The sequence below is a fragment of the Triplophysa rosa genome, linkage group LG11 (genome assembly GCF_024868665.1).
Source record: "Triplophysa rosa linkage group LG11, Trosa_1v2, whole genome shotgun sequence".
Lineage (NCBI taxonomy): Eukaryota > Metazoa > Chordata > Actinopteri > Cypriniformes > Nemacheilidae > Triplophysa > Triplophysa rosa.
Genome location: NC_079900.1, coordinates 22411369 through 22432804, shown reverse-complemented (window position 1 = coordinate 22432804; position 21436 = coordinate 22411369). Strand labels below are relative to the sequence as shown.

At 37.5% G+C, this 21436-nt stretch overlaps 2 protein-coding genes across 3 annotated transcripts; one reads left to right on the top strand and one right to left on the bottom strand.

Moving 5' to 3' along the window:
* The first annotated feature begins 3575 nt into the window (after positions 1–3575).
* rasd4 (rasd family member 4) lies at positions 3576–5528 on the top strand. The gene has a single exon (XM_057346535.1). The coding sequence runs from the start codon at positions 3725–3727 to the stop codon at positions 4349–4351; it is 627 nt and encodes a 208-aa protein (XP_057202518.1). The 5' UTR covers positions 3576–3724; the 3' UTR covers positions 4352–5528.
* A 2740-nt stretch (positions 5529–8268) lies between these two features.
* Positions 8269–20767, bottom strand: prpsap1 (phosphoribosyl pyrophosphate synthetase-associated protein 1). Of its 2 annotated transcripts, XM_057346373.1 has the most exons (11): positions 20485–20767; positions 20003–20055; positions 19283–19349; positions 18932–19104; positions 18734–18849; positions 18569–18624; positions 18011–18156; positions 13838–13876; positions 11121–11191; positions 10588–10734; positions 8269–10033 (listed from the first exon to the last, which is right to left on the bottom strand). In XM_057346373.1, the coding sequence occupies exons 1-11, from the start codon at positions 20565–20567 to the stop codon at positions 9875–9877; spliced, it is 1110 nt and encodes a 369-aa protein (XP_057202356.1). In that variant the 5' UTR covers positions 20568–20767; the 3' UTR covers positions 8269–9874. The 2 variants fall into 2 exon arrangements, with proteins under 2 accessions (XP_057202356.1, XP_057202357.1); XM_057346374.1 differs by lacking the exon at positions 13838–13876.
* Positions 20768–21436: the final 669 nt, after the last annotated feature.

Genomic DNA, 21436 nt, shown 5'->3' with positions numbered 1-21436 from the left:
CAACATCCAAAGTTCACACATTGCATGTAAACAAACCCACATTTTGACTGGTAGCGACAGTCAAATGTCATTTTATAAGGTCACACGAAAGAGAACACTGTTTTCTATGCCAGTTATAGGGCATTAATCTTTAAACATATCTATATAATAACTTTTAACAAAAATGACCTATAGGGACACCTTACAAGAGGACGTAGTTCATTCATCTCAGTGTTGGTGTAATTCATGGCTGAGGACTCTTTTTGGGAACTCATTGTAAATTAGCTTATTTGGCCCAGCAGGGCTCTAAAACACCTCACAACTAAACTGTTATCAACTCATCCGGGGTAATAAAATGCAGATGCAGATGCAGATTGTAGATTCAGAGCTGACACTGACCTCATTCTTTTCATCTGTTCTAATAAAGAACATCATCATTAATGATCATCATTGGATACCTTGCACTAATGTTCACACATTCATGAAGGGTGAATGTGTGATAATGGCTCGCCTTTAGCTCTTAAAATAACCCTCTCGTTATACACTGTATGATCAGAAGCTTCATTTCTATTCAGACTGAGTGTATTAAATTGAATTAAAGCTGGAACATATTTACATTTCTGTTTTATTAACATCATTAAAATGCAAATTATGTGCAAGAACGTGCATTTCATCTGCAAGATCAGTTCAATGTTCACATTTCAATGATACTTGCATACTGGAACAGAAAATTAAACGGGTAACACATAGAAACCTGAAAGGGCATTTTTCTTTTATTTCTTTCTCAACCTCCTGAAAATTGTGGTCATTCAGATGCTGGGAATTTTCTGATAATAAAATGTTAATAATATAGGAAACTTGATGCATGTCAGAAACACACAACCGTTTTAATGATCTATTCCAAATAGAATAGAATAAAATATATTTCACAGTGTCTTAAACGTCCTGATATGCAAAACAATTAATGGTTATCATATGCCAGTAATGGTTTGCAATCCTAGCAATCTAGTTCTCTGAAATGGAAAAGTGTAATGCAGAATATCACACATAAACATTAACATATAAATGAAAAAAGAGCATCACGAAACCTGAAACACAGTTGTGCAGTCATAGAAAATGAATCATGGTTTAAGACAGCATGTCTTGGTGCCCTGAACAGAGTCTGAAAAAAATGCACTAGTCTTCAGTGCAATTGTAGGCTCTGAGGCTGAAAGACATGAAAGAACCAAGAGCTTCTTATACATGTTTGAGGGAAAAACACTTTCACAAATGAGTGCTCGGGTAACTCAATATCAGTTATCAGGGCTCTACAGTGAGAGCATTTCATTAGCATGCACGATGGCATGTGACCTGTGAGCAAAATAATCTCGGTGTGTGAATGCGGTAAAGGACGTGGATCCACCAGTGTGAGTGAATGTAAACGGCTGATTGAAATTCATGAGATTCATGAAAAAAGCACGGTTACATAGGTGAATTCCATGACACCTGTCAGGACCATATTCAGGTTTTTTATAAGCATTTGCATTTCATTAATATTGTTTGCAATGACATCTTACACAATGTTTGAGTACATGAACATATCCTCAAAATAAATACAGTCAATGAGATATTATATCATGTTTTATAGCATTCAATAAGTAATAACGAATAAGTAATTCAATATAAATACATTCAAAATGAATGTTCCATTATGAACAGAAAAGAGTCTAAATGTAAATGTAAATGAATGAACGCCACAGCAGAAACATTGCAAAACACAACATTTATGTCACTGCCATGACTGTACACTACTACTCACGAATCTAATCTCAGCTCCTGATGATCTTGTGCTTTTCTTTGGCTTTTCAGATCAGTGTTGTGTGCATTTTTAACAGCATCTATATGTTTTCTGATGCTGTTTCAATTTTCTTCAGTCCAGTACACACAAAGAAGATAAAGCCATTCATCTCCTCCCATGAAAAATCAATATATTTCTTTGAAAACCCCTATATAATTTGGAAACGTGGGTCTATGTGCTCTTAGATAAAAAGATGCTGAAATTGGTGCAGAAATGTTTAGTTTGGAAGAGAATTTTGATCCATGTCTTAAAAAGCATACAGTGGTTGTGGTGCTATAGGCAAGGCCTGTTTATGTAACACTCAAGTTTTGTGACAAGAAATATGCAGACATGTATATGGAGTTGAACCATGCATGCTTCATTGATCAAATTAGGATAAAAAAACAAGTCAAATGTTTTGTAGTTGAGGAAAAGCATCCGTTATTGTCACGGACAAAATTTGTCTGGTGGCAGAACCATGACAGTTATTGGCTAATAAGTCATTCATTGGGTCAAATGATGTAGTAAAATATGAAGTTGTTTTGCAGAGAAGCAACTTAAAGGTTCAGATTTCTGAGAAATGCTGCTAATATATCAAATTGATTTGGGTGTTGACAACAATTTTCAAAAGCATTACACATGCTGCGTCCCAATCCGCATACTATTCGTCCTAAATAGGATTCGAAAAAAGAATTAGAATGTCCCAAATCATAGTATGCTGAATCCATGGAGACTAACGGCTGATATTACCCACAACTCACCACGAGAGGGCAGAGTTTAGTGAAGCTACACTGCATTAATACAATTAAATAAAGTTGCTTCGCCAAATTAATACATGTAAGTATACAGTAAACATTACATATGAAATAACTAATGAATAAATACTTAAATGGAAAGAAAAGCTTTATTTTGACATTCATGACCACAGTGTCGTTTAGGCAACAACGGCCACTTCCGTTTGCGTTAGTATGTCCCAGTGCCTGCATACAGTAAAATGTATATACTTTTCGATAACAAAAACGCTACATACTTTTAGTTCTTAGTATAAGTAGGCGAACTGGGACGCAGCATGAGAAATCGCTGCGTGAGACTCTGCAGAACACAAAAGAAGGACTTTGAAGAACTTTGATTATCAAACAACCCCATTGACTTCCATTATGAACAACACCACTGAGACATTTCTCAAATCATTTTCTTTTATGTTCCACAGAAGAACAAGGCATATGCAGGTTTTGAACAACAATAGATTGAAAAAACGATGATAGACTTTTTGGTTGCACTTTATTTTACAGTACGTGGGCCTATAGTGGGCAGTATAAGGTAACCACATGGTATAAGTTTAAGGGGTAGGTTCAGGGTTATTACCTAGTTATTACCCAGTTATTATATTTACTGCAATAAGTACACAGTATGTACACGGGAAACAGGACTATAAAATAAAGTGCTACCGACTTTTTAATTTTGAGTGAACGACCTATTGGAGTGACTATTTGCTGCACAAGGATGCTCTCATGTGAGTGAGATCTCGGTTTAAAATTGCATCCAGTGCATGTGAGGGGCAAAGCCATCTGACAGGTCTCCGCTACATCAGCTCTCTTTAAAGAGCGTGTATTTGTTCTGCATGCTACTGCAGAAAAGATGATTGGTCAGTGGGTTAACAATATGGGTTGCTGGTGGAAGCTGATTGGCTGAGAGCAGAAGAGGGGACGGAGTCTCTACAATTGAGAAAATCCATAAATAGGGCACAAGAACGCACCACGCACAGATGCAGCTGCAACAGCTTACCAGTCAACATTTCATCTAAGACTGTCAGTGCCAGAGATCCAGTGTGCATTCAGAATCTTGTTGCCTTTCTAGAAAGAAGAAGAGTCCAAGACTTTTACAGAGAGCTTCTGTGTTTCAAAAAACAGGAAACTGGGATTCGGAAGCATGTCTCTGGACGTAAAAGAGAAAACACAAGTGCGTTTGGTGTTCATGGGTGCTGCCGGTGTGGGAAAAACAGCTCTTATTAGACGCTTCCTTCAAGACACCTTTGAGCCCAAACATCGACGCACGGTGGAGGAGCTTCACCTCAAAGAGTACGAGGTGGCCGGGGTGAAAGTCACCATCCACATCATGGACACAAGCGGCAGTTATTCCTTCCCGGCCATGCGTAAGCTCTCCATCCAAAACGGCGACGCTTTCGCCCTGGTCTATTCGGTGGATGACCCTGAATCGCTTGAAGCCGTCAAGAGCCTGCGTGAGGAAATCCTGGAGGTCAAGGAGGATAAGTTCACGCCCATCGTGGTGGTGGGCAACAAGAAAGACCGGCTGCAGGAGCGAAGGGTGTCTGCGGATGACGTCCTGGCCACGGTGGAGCTGGACTGGAACAACTGTTTCCTGGAGGCCTCGGCCAAAGAAAACGACAACGTGATGGAGGTGTTCAGAGAGCTGCTCCAGCAAGCCAACGTCCCGAGCTGTCTGAGCCCGGCTCTGCGCCACCGCAGGGAGACATTTCCCAAGGACACGGGTGTACGGCCGCCCATGAACAAAACCAACAGCTGCTCGGTCTCTTAATGTCGGCAAGAAGATGCCAGCAGAGGAAGGCTTGAGTTGAGTCGTTTCTCAACGCTCACGTTGAGGCAAAAGAAGATGTGAGTGGCTTTTTGAAGCCACGGATTGATGGGTTTGTTTCATAGCAACTCCTGCAATCCTGCTCTGAAATCAGCATCATCTTCTTTCCCAGCGACGAAAGGAAACCGTTTACTGAGAAGAGGGAAAAGGATTGAGCTTGCCGTTGCAGAATGTGTTTTGACAGTGGTGTTGAGTTCCTGAAGTTCAGTTGTGTGATCTGTGTGTAAAGAGTTACTGCGAGATTTAATCACGTGTTCACCTAAACATTCTGACTAATGTGATTATTGTAATATTGTAGCATTAATGTTCATTCACAGAATGAAAGACACGTTCATTGGTCAAGTCATTGTGAGTATTAAAGCCATTGTGTTTATTGTTGGACCGTAAGAATGCGTTCATGCACTTTTATGTCAAAAACATGCAATTAATATGTTGCACTGATTTTTTTTTTGATTTTTTTGGTATGTTGATCAACAAAAAGTTCTGACAGCAGATTCACAGAAGAGTTTGTGTCGTATAGCCACGATATACATGTATAACATACAAAACATTTGCATTAAATTAATCTGGTCATTCTCGCAACTAAATTCACGAGGTGCATCGTGGGATGTTTTTTCAACATTATTAGACTTCCTATGTGTGTTGGATGTGTTTTCTCCACTATGCAGACCAATGTATGCTTTTTAAAATACATTTATTGTACTTTTCATACACAGGCACAATGTATGTTTGTTTAATAAATGTGCTTAAACGTTAAAGCTGAAGTAATTATGAGCAGTTTTTTAAAGTGATAAAACAAATTCACTCACTTTTTAAGAAAGTTAACCATGGCTTTATTATAATAAAACATGTATTTATAGGGATACTTCACCCAAAAATGAAAATTCTGTCATCATTTACTCACCTTCAAATTTCTTTGTTCTGATGAACACAGAGAAAGATATTTGGAAGAAATATGGAAGAAAGGTGAAGTAAATGATGACAGAATTTTCATTTTTGGGTGAAATATCCCTTTATCATGATTGCATTTGGCAGATTGATTACATTTGTATTATCTTGTGGTATAAATACAATTGTTAAACTGTGGTTTTGTGGTGATACCATGCAATATTTCTGTTTACTGTGGTTTTACTACAAATGAATAAAAATCATTGAAGTTAAACCGTTGTTAGACTAATAGTGTTAAAGTCACAGAATAGAAATTCTGTAATTAATTCTTTTTACGAAAGATGCCTTCTTAGAAATTCAAGCCTAACCTAACCTCAAATTATCAAATATGAAAGTAAGAATACAATACTACAAGAGCCTATCTCATACCGCCACCTTGTGGTGAATAAGCCAAACAAAATGTGACCCTGGACAACAAAACCAGTCTTAAGTAGCACGGGAACATTTTTAGTAATCAGCAAAAATACATTGTAGGGGTAAAAATTACAGATTTTTCTTTTTACCAAAAATCATTAGGATATTAAGTAAAGATCATGTTCCATGAAGACATTTTATAAATTTCCTACCGTAAATGTATAAAAACTTTCTTTTTGTGAGTGGATGGCCTGCTACAGTGCCTCAGATGAGCAACTTCAAAGGCAATTTTCTCAATATTTTGCTTTTTTAGCACCCTCAGATTCCAGCTTTGTAAACCGTTGTTGTTCCGCCAGATAGTGTCCTATCCTAACAAACCATATATCTATAGAAAGCTTATTTCTTCAGCTTTCAGATGATGTAAAAATCTCAATTTCGAAAAATTGACCCTTAAGACTGGTTTTGTCGTCCAGGGTCACAAATGTTCTTACGTTACAAGCTCTGTGTATTACAGCAACACTATAGTGAACAATAGAGCAAAGAGGACATAACTGTGATAACAACATGGATATTGTCTTCTCAGGATGTAAACTAGTTCCTATAAAACATTCGTCACATTCAACGGCCCTTTGAATGAAAACATAAGAGCATATAAGTATATCATAATAAGTATATCTATAAATAAATAAAGGAAATTATTTTTCATGCCATCCCAGTACATGAATATTTTATTTACACAGATTTCTTTTATCATATTATGTATAGGTCCCAAATTGTCTCCGAAAAGCACATACGTCCATCACGAAAGCTTCAACTGAAATGGGTTTGTTTTGGTTTCAGTTTTGCACAGTGAACTCAAAATATGAATCATTTTCGAACACACAAGACTGTCATTTCAGAAGACATTTACTAACCCATTAGAGTCATTTGCATCACTTTCGTAATGAATTTATACTGTATGTGCTTTCTGGAACAAGTTGAGAAAGTGATGGATATTAAGAATAGTTTGGGTGAACTATTCATTTATTTTAATCATTTTTAAAACAACCACCACCAAATGTTTTAAGTAGCTGCTTGTAAGATTTGCATAATGTGAAGGATGAATTTTACAAATCTGATCAATATTCCTGTATTGTATTTAGCCAGTTATCTCAAATGGGTCAAAAGAACCTCTCTTAGTAGATTTACTTGAGTATTGCATGCATTTTCATTGATTCCTTTTGTCTGACCTGACTGCTCAAATACAGCCTCACTTTCTTTTCCATCATCCATCTATACTGACTAACATTAATCATTAATCTTATTTTAAGGAAACTAGACAAACACGACAGAGTTTACCAATGTTGAGCAAATCTCAATGGCAGCAAACACCTTCCTACATAGTTTCCCAAAATGTGCACCTGCTAATACAGTTGTCTCTTGATACACATGCACACACTTTAAGCATTTCCCCTTTCATACGAAAAGTAGAAACAAGGTGTATTGTTTCCTGAGGCCAAAAGTGGGAAGTGACCTGCAGGTTTAGTTCCTCATTGGGTCTGGTTTAAACACACAGCTGTCTTACATCAGACCGAAATGAGAGTCGTCCACAGACGACTGCTGCTGGTGTCCGATAAAAGAAGACATTTCTGTCACAACTCTTCACAATCGCAGGTATGCAGGACTGTTTTTAATCTCTTCTCTCTTGTGTACTTTGTAGATTTGTTCGGGACCCTTGACTTGGTCTAAGCTCCTCAGTGCTGTCTGACTAAACCTGAGGAGTTCAGAGCAAGTAAAGGGTTCTTTACTAACTCAACCCTTCAAGAGCACTGATGATCTCATCGTGATGAACCTTAACTGGATCTGATCCATCAACAAAAAACCAATGAAAGCCAATGCTAAAAGTGGAATAGCCAGGGAAAGCATGCTATGAATTGTAAAATGTGTTGTTATTATTTCTTCTGCAATATTCTTTAATAAAAGCACTAATATATTTGTCAATTTATATTGTGAATAATATGCTGATAGGGCATTCGCAGAGCAAAGTATGGACAAACCCGACCGTTGGGTTGAAACACCCAAGAAACTGTCCATATTTTACCCAATTATGATTTGAAAACAACCCAGCATTTTTAAAGGCCCAGTGAAATTAAAAATTACAATGCTTAGTTTTTCATGAAATATTGCAGCGTTTATTGTAAATGGTTTATCAATGTGGGTCATTCTCTTTTAAAAAGTTGTGTGCCCTCATAATCTTCAGTTAAAATCTGAAAATGCACTTCCTTCCTGTAATGGATTTAATTCCATCTTAAATGACGCATGTTAGATGGCTTGGGCGGAGCATCCGTTAACTCCTCCCCTTCAACTGTCAGTCTGCTTCCAGTTCCTTTTGAAAATGCAACAGCTGTTTTTATACATCCAATCAAATCGCAGAGAAAGACGAAAGCCACGCCCTCTTTTTCTTATTAGATTAGAAGTAAAAACGATCGCAACTTCCGGTTCACGGGGACTATTTTACAGAGTGTAAAAATTGCACGGTTTCCAGTTCAATAAAGACACAACTGCAAACCATAATGCAAACAATTTGTGTTTATTTACAAAAATATGATTGCAAATCAACAGCAGGTAAGTACAGAAAATGATAACAAAAAACTACTGTATGTCCTCCGTAATTTGAACAACTGCAAAAATATATGTAGGTATAAGAGCTGAGAACCGTACCAGCATTAAATAAGGTTGCCATAGCAACCACTCTAGCTCTCACAGAGACATGAATGAGCCCTGCAGATGCAACGTCTGGAGCAATGAACTGCTTTTGAACATACAACTGATGAACACAGAGTCATGGTAGAGAGTAGTTTAGCTGTGCAAAGGGACATGTTAACATACGACACAACAGCCGAGGCAAAGCGCAGGCCTACATGCAGCGCTGGTGCATGCTTTCTGCATCCCCCTGCAATCAGAGTCTCTAAAACCTGTCATTCTGTATATTTGTTGTCTTTTTGTTTGACATTCCTGTTTTTAGTTTTAAGAGGGTTTACAGCTGACCTCTAAGGTTTCACAGGTGAATTAGGAAACTAAGCTAAAGAATGTTATCAACTAGCCAATCCCTAGTTTAGGCTTTTAGTTAATGCAACACATATCTGCAGCAGTTAACTGGACCACTAGGTTTAAACTAAAGTCTTCAACACCAGGCAAGACGACTGTAGCAAATACAGATATTAGTGAACAAATGTAGACGAGACAACTTTTACACGTCTTTTTTGCTCCCTCAGTGTTGTGGTGTAGGAGTGCAGATGTTTTATTGGAGTATTCACAGTACTTGGTTCATTTAGCGCGCATTTGCTCAGTAGCACACAGTACATTCAAGACACTTTTCAACCAACCAAAATGCTCGGAAACCAAAAACGCAGGAATGATAAAGCAATAATTCACCCCTAAAATGAAAACTGCCACGGTGTACTCGCCCTCATGTTGTAAATCATTCACAAACGGTGAATTTTAAAAGAATATTCTACCCAGACTTTTCCATATAATGAAAGTAAATGTAAGGACTGGGATGTCCATACAATGATGCCATAAAAGTCTCATAAAAGAAATTCATGTGAATGGTTTTCTGAGACCAAATGAAAGCTTTGTGTGGGAAACGGATTAAATTGACTTTTCTAGAAGCCAACATATTTATTATATGGAAAAGAGCAGCCAGGATATTTTTTTAAACGTCCTCTACTGTATTAAACAGGAGGACGATTGAAGGGATTTGAAACAATATTAACGTTAGTAAACGATGACTGCATTTTCATTTTAGGACGAACTGTTCCTTTCATTTTATTGAAACTCCTTCATCTTATCAAATAAAACCAGCATTTGCACATCTGATTTACAAAGATGCAAAACAGATCAAGTAAGTGAAGCCTTCTGTGCACTAGACTGTAAGCACACATTCAGAATGACAAAACGCTGTGCGTGTCAATTCAAAGCTCTCAGTAACGCTTCATTTCATTTATTTCTGCTTCAACTCTGTCAGCGGGAGTTTATTTGGTTGAAGAATAAAAGAGATTTATTTGGGAAATCAACGTAAGGTATATATGTATATATAGTTTTGTGCATGGCAGAGCTCACACGTGTGTAAGAGGGTTTGCGTAAACTCCTCACATCTGTCTGTAACACAGATCTTTTAGATGGCTAGTCGTCTACTGTGATGTTACGGAACAGGTAAGCCATGGACTCGCCATTGTGAATGCGTCTGATAGCTTCGGCCAAGATCATACTGACGTCCACCGTCTTGATCTTAGGACACTGCAGCTTTTGCACCTCATGAGGAACAGTGTTGGTCACCACCACCTGAAAGACCAAAAATACATGTCACAGTTATAAATTTCATTAAGTTGTCATTTAAGCCTTTTTATTTCATCTGGTGTTGATATTCAGTCATAAGCGTAACAAATCGATGTATAGACGCAGAAAATGCCACTACATTTTCGGGCTGTTCCAATTATTAATTGTGATTAATCGCATCCAAAATAAAAGTTTGTGTTTACATAAAAAATGTACTGTGTATATTTGTTACACATACACGTATATATTTAGAAAATATTTGCATGTGTATATTAAGATTTACATATAATTGTAATTATTATTTATATAAATATATACATGTGTGTATAAATGAATAAAAAAATAATACACACTGTACACAAACATATATTATGTAAACACAAACTTTTATTATGGATGTGATTAATCGTGATTATTTGTTGAACAGCCCCACTCCATTTTCATATAAAATGTGCATAGCATTTGGAAGCTATTTCATAATAAAAAATTGTGTAATTAGCTATTTCAATCTTGAGGTGTAACTCCGTCCCCTGTGTTCTTGGTCCCCCCCACAGACTCACCTCATCAATAGCCGACTCCTCAATGAGACGCGGAGCATCTGCAGACAAGAGGCCATGAGTGGCCATGATGTAGATCTTATAGGCTCCTCTCTCTTTCAGAATCTCAGCCGTTGCCACAAAGTCCTCCACATCATCTATGATGTCATCCTACAGGAGAAAACAAACATCATGCACTTATCAGGGGACAAAAATATAAAATGATATCCAAATATACAGACAACCCAGCTAGTCCTAACAATTTATTAGAAAGTAATATACAGCAATATTTTCTATCCTAGAAATCATAGTATTCTTAAAATTGATATGTCATGATATGTCATTTAAAATCATTTATGGTGGAAAATTATATAATATTACATTATATTGCATTCTATTATAACAGAACGTAATTTAGCATAATGTAATATATGACATTATACTATATTGTATTACGTTATACTATAATATACTAGTTTCTATCATATTACATTATAAATGTATATTACATTTTTAGAAAAGCAATGCTGGTAACTAGTACCAAACAAAATCCTTACAACAATGATGGCGATGCGACCTCCGACATCTCCAACAACAGTGATGGGTGGCTTCTCCTTGGCCATCATTACTACAAAGAAAATCAACAACTATTTTTTCAAAATAATCATTTCAGGAAATTGATATTAAAGCAAAAACCTCAACCAATCACACTCCACCATCAGAGTAGATTGGGTAAAATGGGCTTAAGCGTATATAATGGCCTAAATCACAATCATGTCAAATCTGTTGAGTCCTGCAGGGACTCGCATAACATCTACTCATTGAGGTTTGCATCCCATTTTACCCCACCTACAATTCAATCCAAATTAGTAATGAAGAAACTCATTGCGGCACATGCCATGCAGAAATCAAAACGGCCGCTTGCTCCCCATCACACCCGCTGGAATGATCAAGAAGTGCAGGAAACTTCAGATATATTAACCTCAGCCTTGAGTTAATATGACAGACTCCGGGACGCTGATCGCAATGTCATTCAGCCAGAGGAAAGACAAAGGTACACACAGCCAAAACAAACACCACGACACGCACTTCAACCCAAATAAAGACGAGAGGAAGACTGCGGGGTCCCTCTGAGAATACACACAGGGGTTAAAGGAGTTATTCATGCCTTTCATTGACAACGTCTCCACTTTCAATAACTCCGTTTTAGCTTCCAGACCATCTCATAAAGGAGCATTTAATAGACAAACAAGTGATGCTGAAGAGTCCGGTAACATTCGGTTCAATAGAATTGAATCATCAAAGGCGCCACAATATGTCAGAATAAGATCAATTTACAAAAAAACCTTGGGTCACACGCTCGCAAGTGTTTGACGTGTAATTTCCCATTGTAAATTTTGTTGCATACATTTTTTTAAAAAGATCATTCCTATTGCATGGTCTACATTTTAGAAGTATGGATTTCCTGGGAATCGAACCTGTGACCTTCAAACCGATAGCACAATATGTACTACATTTTGTAAATATGATTTCTTTCCAGCAGAACGATCTCACCTACAGTAGTGATCTGAGGCTAGAATATTGACCACAAATTCAAGTAATGACACGAAACTCATTTCTGGCACTTCAGTGACTAAAATGCACTAACAGCATAGAAATATCACAGCTGCTGTTATAAATCATATTAACAATGTTGTCAAACTGTGTATTTCTTCAAGCTCATGCGGACAATAAGCATACGCTGATCTAACATCTGACAGATGCAGCAATCTTTCATCTTTCATCTGTTTCTCAAGGTCATGCTCTTCTAAGATGATGCAGAAATATCGCTCACAAGCAGCTCATCGATCACAGTTTCAAATCTCTAGCAGGCATGAGGTGTTGATCAGCAAGATGAGCCCGGATCACAAACAAAGGCATATTTCTCAGGACAGACATTCAATGGTTCCCTTTTTAAACAACGACGTTCACATGGATTTTGAGAATAAGCACTCCATCTGAGGCTTCTTAGTTCTGTATGGAAGCTCTCTGAAGTTTACACATCCTACAAAACACCCAAACATGAACGTTTTCTCATAAATGACTCGCCTACACGCCATCCCAGGTGTATACGAGTGCCTTTCTTCTGCCATGTTTATCACATCTGGGACTTAAAAGGTAAAGGCTCCAAAAAGCAGATGCAAGTAATCCAAATGACTCCAGTTGACTGATAAACGTGACTGAAGTAAACGAGAAAATAAGAAAGCAAGTCACTTTTGAGCTTATTGAGCGAAACTGGCACTAAAAAGTAAACAAACAGACCTGAAGGCTAAATTTACTTTGGCACATTTCAGTCACTCGTTTCTTGTATGTCTCATGAGGAAACATCATATGACGGACAACGACCGATTAGATTCAAAGTAACTTACTGACACGTCATGACGAGCTCGTTTTTATTTCAAGATCCACTAATATTTGACCAATGTCTTTTTTTCTCTCTCAATCGTACAGACATATCTGTTACTTCAGTAAATATTACATGGATTTTACTACCAAATTATTCATTTGGGTTCAACTGAACAAATAAAGTCATATAATTTGGATGGCATGAAGGCGAGTAAATTACGAGAGGATTTTCATTCAACTATTCCTGATATACATCCGAATAAATGCAATGCACATGGCATTTTTACTTTATATTAATATATATTTATATTACGTTTTCTCTTTTGGTCACAGTAATAATGAAAGGCTAGGGATGTAACAATATCAAAATCTCACTGTACGGTAATACCTCGGTATAAAGTCCACGGTGCGATATTTATAGCAATTTTGCAATGACAAATGATGGCTTGGAAACGTGCCATAAGCATCCTCTTTTCTTTATCCTCCAATCATAACTGTTGCTTAGAGGTATGAGTTATAGTATGAGATGGGTCAAATGACCTAAAAATCCCTTTTATAAAATAAAATGACTGCACCAGATTGACCTTGCCAAAGCTAACATCTATTATTTTTTCGAACATCCTCTATGTTAGGCCCGGAAGACCAATCGTTTCATTCAGTCATGTGACCAGGATAACATAGAGACTATTTTGCTACTGCGATAACACGATATCCATAATATTGTTACATCCCTTTTGACTCATCACTGCTGATGGTGAATAGAGTAAGTGCTTCAGAGTGCTTGGCCTACAGATGCTGAGAAACCTCTGCCACGGCACACATGCAATAAGGAACCATTTTTAGCGTGTTTACTGCTGTGATCGGTAACAAACGGAGTTAACTGTCGTACTTGGAAGCTCTATGCCTGGAAACGGAGCTTGTTGTTTGCCTATTACCAATAAATAAACATCATGTTACACAAAAATCCACACACACAAATGACAGAACATACAGTAGAAAGCTTCAACAATCCACACAACCATAGTAATTTACACTGCCCATCCACAAAAAAGTCACCACCTGGATTTAACTAAGCAAATTGGTAAGAGCCTCCCATTGGATTGGAGGTCTAGGTTCAGCGTTATGTGCCCAAAGCATGAGGTCAGCTGACTACCTGAATAGACTGAATGACCAGGTTATTCCATCAATGGGTTCTTTCTTCCTCTTCATACTCCAAGATGACAATGCCAGGATTCATCAGGTGTTCTCAAATTGTGAAAGAGAGGTTCAGGGAGCGTGAGACATTTTCACACATGGATTGGCCACCATAGAATCCAGATCTTAACCCCATTGAGAATCTTTGGGATGTGCTGGAGAAGACTTTGCGCAGCGTTCGGACTCTCCCGTCATCAATACAATATCTTGGTGAAAAATGAACGCAACTCTGGGCGGGACAAAAATAGACATTCTGGACATTGCAGAAGCTTGTCGAAACGATGCCACGGCGAATGCGTGCCGTAATCAAAACCAAAGGCGGTCCAACGATATATTCGAGTGTGTGACTTTTTTTGGACGGGCAGTGTATATTTTAAAAGCTTTTATTATAAAAAGACATCATACCAATTTTGAGAGAAAATACAGCAAAGGCTCGAGGACTGCTGAGGTAAAGACTGAAGCTCGAAAAAATAAAATGTTGTCTGTGAAACTCTATTAATATTTCAGTAACACTTTACAATAAGCTTGTATTTATTAGCATTAATTCATGACAGAATTTTCATTTTTGGGTGAACTATCCCTTTAATGAATTCATTACTCACTCTCGAGTTGTTCCAAATCTGTATAAATGTCTTTGCTCTGATGAACACAGAGAAAGGACGAATACTTGTAACCAAACAGATCTTGGACACCATTGACTACCATACGATGAAAAATTGACAACGGTAGTCAAAAGTGCCCCAGAACTGTTTGCTGTCCTACATTCTTCAAAATATATTTTGTGTTCAACAGAATTTTGTGTCATTTTTCTACTATGGTAGTCAAAGGGGTCCAAGAACTGTTTGGCTACAAGCATTCTTCCAAATATCTTTCTCTGTGTTCATCAGAGCAAAGACATTTATACAGATTTGGAACAACTCGAATGCGAGTAAATGATGACAGAATTTTTAATTTTCCCTTTAACTAAATATCCCTTTAACTAACATAAACAATGAGCAATATAGTTTTTCAGCATTTATTAATCCTTGTCAATGTTAGTAAATGTGAATAGTTATTCACGTTAGTTCTTGATGCATTAACTTATGTTAACCGTTACAATGTTTGATGTTAAAAATATATATTTATTTATTAGTAAATGCTGTAGAAATAAAGCTCATTGTTTGTTAATGTTAGCTTATGCATTAACTACTGTTAAGAAATAAAACCTTATTTTAAAGTGTCACCAATATTTCAAATATAATTCCCTTATGCTGACTATAAAGCCACTGCGAGGCAACAAGTCATCTGGCTTAGTTTTCAGACGCAGGCTGTGTTTTGCATTTGAATTTGCATGCATAACTGCGAAGTAAATGATTTTCTCGGGTTATCAACATTTTGAGATGAATGCGGTTGAAAGAGTTGAATATCCTTTGATATTGGAAATGTTTGATGACAGATGGCCGTTGTTTTGCAGTACTTGTACCCATCTCTAAAAGTCAGGCTGGAAGAGAGCAGTGCTGTCTACTCATGTGTAGACGGCTGGATAGCACCTGAGCAGGTTTTGTGACGGTGTCAAGACGGACGTGCAAGTGAAAAAAAACATCTTCACCTTACATTCAACTTGAAACCAATCTTGAGAGCTACACTTACCCTAAGAGCAGAATGCTAAGGAGCCCATTCATTATAAGACTGTATGAATTCTAGGTCAATCTAATGAAAACACACCGGGTCACTTTTCATGCCAAAGTCAAAAGAAAAAAACAGGAAAATAAGGCCCTTCAAGGACGTTGTTTACATCATTCCAGGACATTATTTACATGATGACACCAATTGTGTGACAATACAAATGTAACATTTTAATTTTAAGTTATTTTGGAATTTGGAATTGTAATGAGTCACTCTAATCACACTCACTCTAAAATAAAACGTGGAAATCAACATGAACACCTTTCAAATTGTTAGTTACACCTGTGGCAACAATCAAGGCCGAATAGGGATGTAACAATATTATCAATATCGTGTTATCGCAATAGCAAAATCGAGTCAATATTATCGTGGTCAAATGACTGTGTGAAACGATAGATAACATAGAGAATGTTCGAAAAAAGAACAGATGTTACCTTTGGCAAGGTGCATCTGGTGCAATTATTTTATTTTATTGTTTTAATTATTTTTAGGTCATTTGACACATCTCATACTAGAACTCACGCCTCTAAGCAACAGTTATGATCAGAGGATAAAGAAAAGAGGATGCTTACGGCACGTTTCCAAGTCATCATTTGCCATTGTAAATATTGCAATAAATATCGTGACGTGGACTTCACACCGAGGTATTATCGTACAGTGAGATTTTGATATCATTACATCCCTAAGGCCAAAGATTTCCATTATGTTTCCATGCCTTAAAATTTAAACAATAAATCATTTTGTTTATATTATAGTAATAAGAGTATGATTTCAGAAAATTGTGAGTGAGAATTTGTGAAACCACAAATCCATTGGAGTAAAAAAATGACAAAAACAATACTTTAATAGGGATGATCGGTATCGGCCCGATACTAAGCCCATGTACTCGTACTCGTAATGACACACCGATACCAAAGACCGATACCTCATGTGACATACATAGAGCCCTATGATTTCCGCAATGCGGAAAACGCGGACGGAATCAAGGAATCCAGGCATTTCCTATCAAGAAATTAGCGCTGAACAGCTAACAGTTAACGAAATATTCAGATACTGTTAAAATATGTATTCTGCTTGTTTTGCATGACTGTGTGTGAAAGAGTGGTGCGGTTGCGTGTACTGAACGCATTGCGCTTGTGGAGCTTTCAGCGCCAGCGTTTCACTGCACGAGGACACGAACACATAAACAAACGCTCTTTGCGGCATCCCGTCAAAATAAAAGTCCGGTTGACTTGAACAAGTTATAATACACTCACATTTTACCACACCACCCCCTTCATTTTTTTTTTAATTTGACCACAGAGTATATTCTTTACTTTAGTAAACTGAAGTAAATGTGCTAGTAAAATTGTGCTACTTATCATAAAAAATAGAACTTGATTAAAAAAATAGTACTTAAGTTTAAGTAGACCTAAAAACAAAACAAAAAAAAGAAAATGTACCAGTAAGATACTGGTTTATTAACATAATTGTACATTATACAGGCATCGGTTATAGGTATCGGTATCGGCGAGTACCAGAAAAAAAATATCGGTACTCGTGCTCAGTCTTTAAAAAATGGTATCGGTGCATCCCTATACTTTAATAAATTGTTTCTGTAATAACTTGTTCAGAATATTTATCAAGTGGGCGGCCCGTACATTGGCTACTCCGCTTTTCAACTCCAGCTCTCACAGTATGTGGTTCCCAAACTGTTATTTGGGGAGGTCACTTGGCTGTGGCGGTGCATTACACTTAAAAAAAGTTTATTTCTATGACAAAAAATGTCACTTGTTCATTGGTTTACGCGTTTTTATGCTTGGACACTGGATGCACAAGCAAGCGCCACGAGCGCGGATGATGCACGCAATTCATACTGTCCGCGTTTTGCGGCTCTCTGTCTTCCGCAAATATAACGTACGAGTGTGAGCAACAGGAGATGGTTAGAAAGCGGCGCGCCCTGCATTTTCCACAAGTTTTAGATGTTAATGGTCCTATCAATATACACCTTCCGCAACCGCAAGCATTTCTTAATTTCTTCCAAAAAGTGGTGGGGACATGTCCCACCTGCAAACGACGCCTATGCCTAGATCTCTTTCTTTTGTGTTTGGAGTGAAATATGACCCAGACATGATGTATGACGTTCACACGTCCATTTCAAATCATCAGCTGTGTTGCTGGTCTTTAGGTTTATAAACCTGTACATGCATATGGTGGTTCTTACATGGCAGCTCTAATCCGGGATGTCCACTGCTGTTGCGGACGCAGGGAGGAGAGTGACGTCCATCCGCCATGTCCGACTCTGAACACTGAGCTTCACCGTGCATGACGGCCAAACCAAGACGCAAGCGTTCTGCGTATGACTGCGCCCTGAAGAGAACATGACATGGGAATTTACAGTTAATCATTTAGCAGAAACTTCTCCAAAGTGACTTACAAATGAGGAATAGAGTCCGTAATCAACAAAGTACACAATGCCTAAAAATATACACAGTCTATACAGTACGAGTGTTGACAGAAAAAGTGCATAAAAAATGTTTGAATGTTGTGATTGTGGACATTTATCCTGATGTCTATGTATCTGTGATAACCACACTAAACTACAAATGAACCTTCTCTCTCAAATAATGCGCAAATAACTACATCTTACACAAATCTTAGTATAATCGTCAAAAATGAAAATGCTTTTGAGTGTATTACTCTCGGCTCGAAGAATATAAAGACAGCTTATTATCACTGTGAATGTGAAATACAACACAAACCCGACCTATGAGCTTGTTACCTTTTCGCAGCAGATGGAGACTTGGCTACGATGATTGCATTTCTATAATCAGGAACCTACGTTGGAAGATAAAGAAAACGAAAAAAACACAAAATGATTTGTTTCACTACATCTGTTTTTCTTTGTTAGAAAGAGGAAGTCATTCTCCATCACATAACGGCTGACCTCCTCCTGAATGTACTGCAGGAGAAACGGGGACGCCCGCAGGTTATCCACGGGGATTGTGAAGAAACCCTGGATCTCTTTCTGGTGCAGATCCATGGTGATTATGTGAGACAGACCTGGTCAACATAACACATCATTGAAGTCACTCTGCATCATCACATAAATCACATGAAAACAGAAGCCATCAAAAGCCATTACCTGCTTTAGCTAACATGGAAGCGAGCAGTTTGCACACTATAGAGCCTCTCTTCCTCATCTTACACTGTTTACTGTAGGGGAAGTATGGGATCACGCCGATGATGTTCTTGGCGCAGGAGGTCTTCAGCGCATAGGTCATGACCAGCAGCTCCATGATGGCAGTATTAACATCTCTTCGAAATGAAGAAACGTTAACTTTCTTTTAAGGTGGTAGTATATGCAGAGATAAATATTCATGCGGATCACACAGAAATAAAGAGACTCCAAAAACAATGTGTAAGGTTACAATAGGTTGGCTAATACAATAATTTAACCCAGTTTTTTAATCCTTCTTATCACTGGCACTGTTACCTGGGGATGGTTTGAATGATGAAGATTGTTTGTCCTCTGACAGACTCTTTGATCTCAACTCTGGTTTCTGTCAGATAAGAGCAAACTCATCAGAACAAGAGCATATAAAGAGTGTTTATGTGAAATTAACAATATCTAATAACCACTTCGCAAGATGTAAACACAGGTCAAGAAGCACGTCTGGTTTCAGTTTTTATTCATTTCCTTTTAGTAGTATTTCAAATCATCCGACTTACGTATATTATTATTCAATCTTTAAGATATTTGTTTAATATCTTCAATCAGTTATAAATGTTCTGTTGGTTGTACTTTGCTCGAACGTTTGCGTAGTGGAACAGGAGGTTCTTCTGGACCAGCATTACACCAGCGCTGTTTGCGTCAGCCGAAGTGGTTGAATCGCTTTAAGAACCAAAAATGATTATATTTTGCACAAAGAAAATAAAGTCGACTATTAGGACTGTTAAGATTTATAAAATTATTTACATAACAAGTATAGGCACCATCCAGCGATTTCATATTGCTTTAATGTGAAAGCACCTCATTGTCATTGATGTAATGTGTCAAAAAAATTTAGCGAGTTCTCTTTCTGTACACATTGATCATTCTTCTTATCGCAATAACATAATGACAAAATCTTGTTATAATAAACAAAAATATACCATAACGCACAACAATATTGCATGGCTTCAATATTACATTAATATGACTTTTCTAATGCACCTCTGTTTGCTTCCTGGTTAACGACAGACTTCCCCAGTTCCACACCAAGACGCCTGAGGTGAAAAAAACACCAGAAAATCAAGATTAGCATACATCAAGTATTTTTGAATCGTTATTAAAGATCAGGTCATGTGACACAAAGCCCACTACAGACCACCCTGATCATGCACTCGTCATGTAAAAACTACTACTCGAATCTGTACTATCACGAGCATTGAATTAAATTTCTATCCAACATGACAGTACACACAATCACACAGATGCAGTCCATCAGACGTGGCCTAGATCTTAAACATCTGGTCTAGACCACCACAGCCTGTCGGGGATTCTCTGCCCTTTGGAATCAGAGTGATAATGTGAAGAAAACAAGGCCAGATCGACCTTAAGGCCAAAAACGCGCAATAACATCACTGCACACACATACAACAAGTCACTTAAATTACGATGCGGGTCAAATATGGTGTTTGTAACGTGATACATACTCTGTGATCTTCTTAGCAAGTTCAATGCATGCTGGAGTAGAGTTCGCAGAGAAGACACGATAACCGCTTTTAGCCACGTTCATGATCAACTACTTAACGATAAACAACAAATATAACGTAACGCTTTTTTCGGCTCTACGGATACGGCAACAGTATGCGTAATATTGCGTTGTCTTGTCTTCGTCTTCATGCAATAAAGCGAGAAGTGAATGAACGATAAGCTAAATGAAGTCTAGCGTGCGCAGCTTCAGAAGTTTAGTGCGGTTTCTAAACATTAACGACTTCTGCCGGTGTGTTTGTGAGCGCACACTAATCACCAGCGCCCTCAACCGGCGTGGATGACATACACATCTGGATAGAATCATAGTACACAAACGCTGCTGTACACAGGTATGGATGTCAGTGGAGATGCTTCAGCATGCTTTTGGTAACTTCTTTTGTTAAACCCATATATAAATATATATATATATATATATACATCCCAGGAGAATGACTACTATAACCACAAGAGGATCAAGAAATATTAATAACAGATGAAACTGTAGTCAATGTTTGCTTTATTTCCTGCGAGCATTTTGTTTCCCCATGCATTATTATTTTTCTAAATAAACAAATATTCCCTGATATGCTGTAGTTTGCCTTTTTGCCAAAAACCTTTGTTCAAGAAATACAAAATGTTTAATAGTTCAATCTAACCTGAGCATTAAAAGCAAATATTCACACATCATTAATACTGCGTTGTTTTAACATGACTTTTATTTTGAATTTTGCCGTAATCTTTTTGTCATTTTGACCTGTTTGTCCCTTTTTCATTTTCTGCAAATAAATGCAAATAAAACAATATTTTAATTTGGAATTTGGGAGAAACATTGTCACTAGTTCAAAGAAATAAAAACAAAATTATCATTGTACTTAACAGAAATAGTACATTTAGAAGAAAAATGAAAATAAT

What these genes read in the sequence shown, in the direction of transcription:
- rasd4 (XM_057346535.1), top strand. Translation starts at nt 3,725, where the DNA reads ATGTCTCTGGACGTAAAAGAGAAAACACAAGTGCGTTTGGTGTTCATG.
- prpsap1 (XM_057346373.1), bottom strand. Translation starts at nt 20,567, where the DNA reads ATGAACGTGGCTAAAAGCGGTTATCGTGTCTTCTCTGCGAACTCTACT. An exon ending in CTTGCTAAGAAGATCACAGA is followed by an intron (nt 20,056 to 20,484) that starts GTATGTATCACG and finishes TTTTCACCTCAG; the next exon opens with GCGTCTTGGTGTGGAACTGG. An exon ending in TCCAGGCATAGAGCTTCCAA is followed by an intron (nt 11,192 to 13,837) that starts GTACGACAGTTA and finishes TTTTCTTTGTAG; the next exon opens with TAATGATGGCCAAGGAGAAG.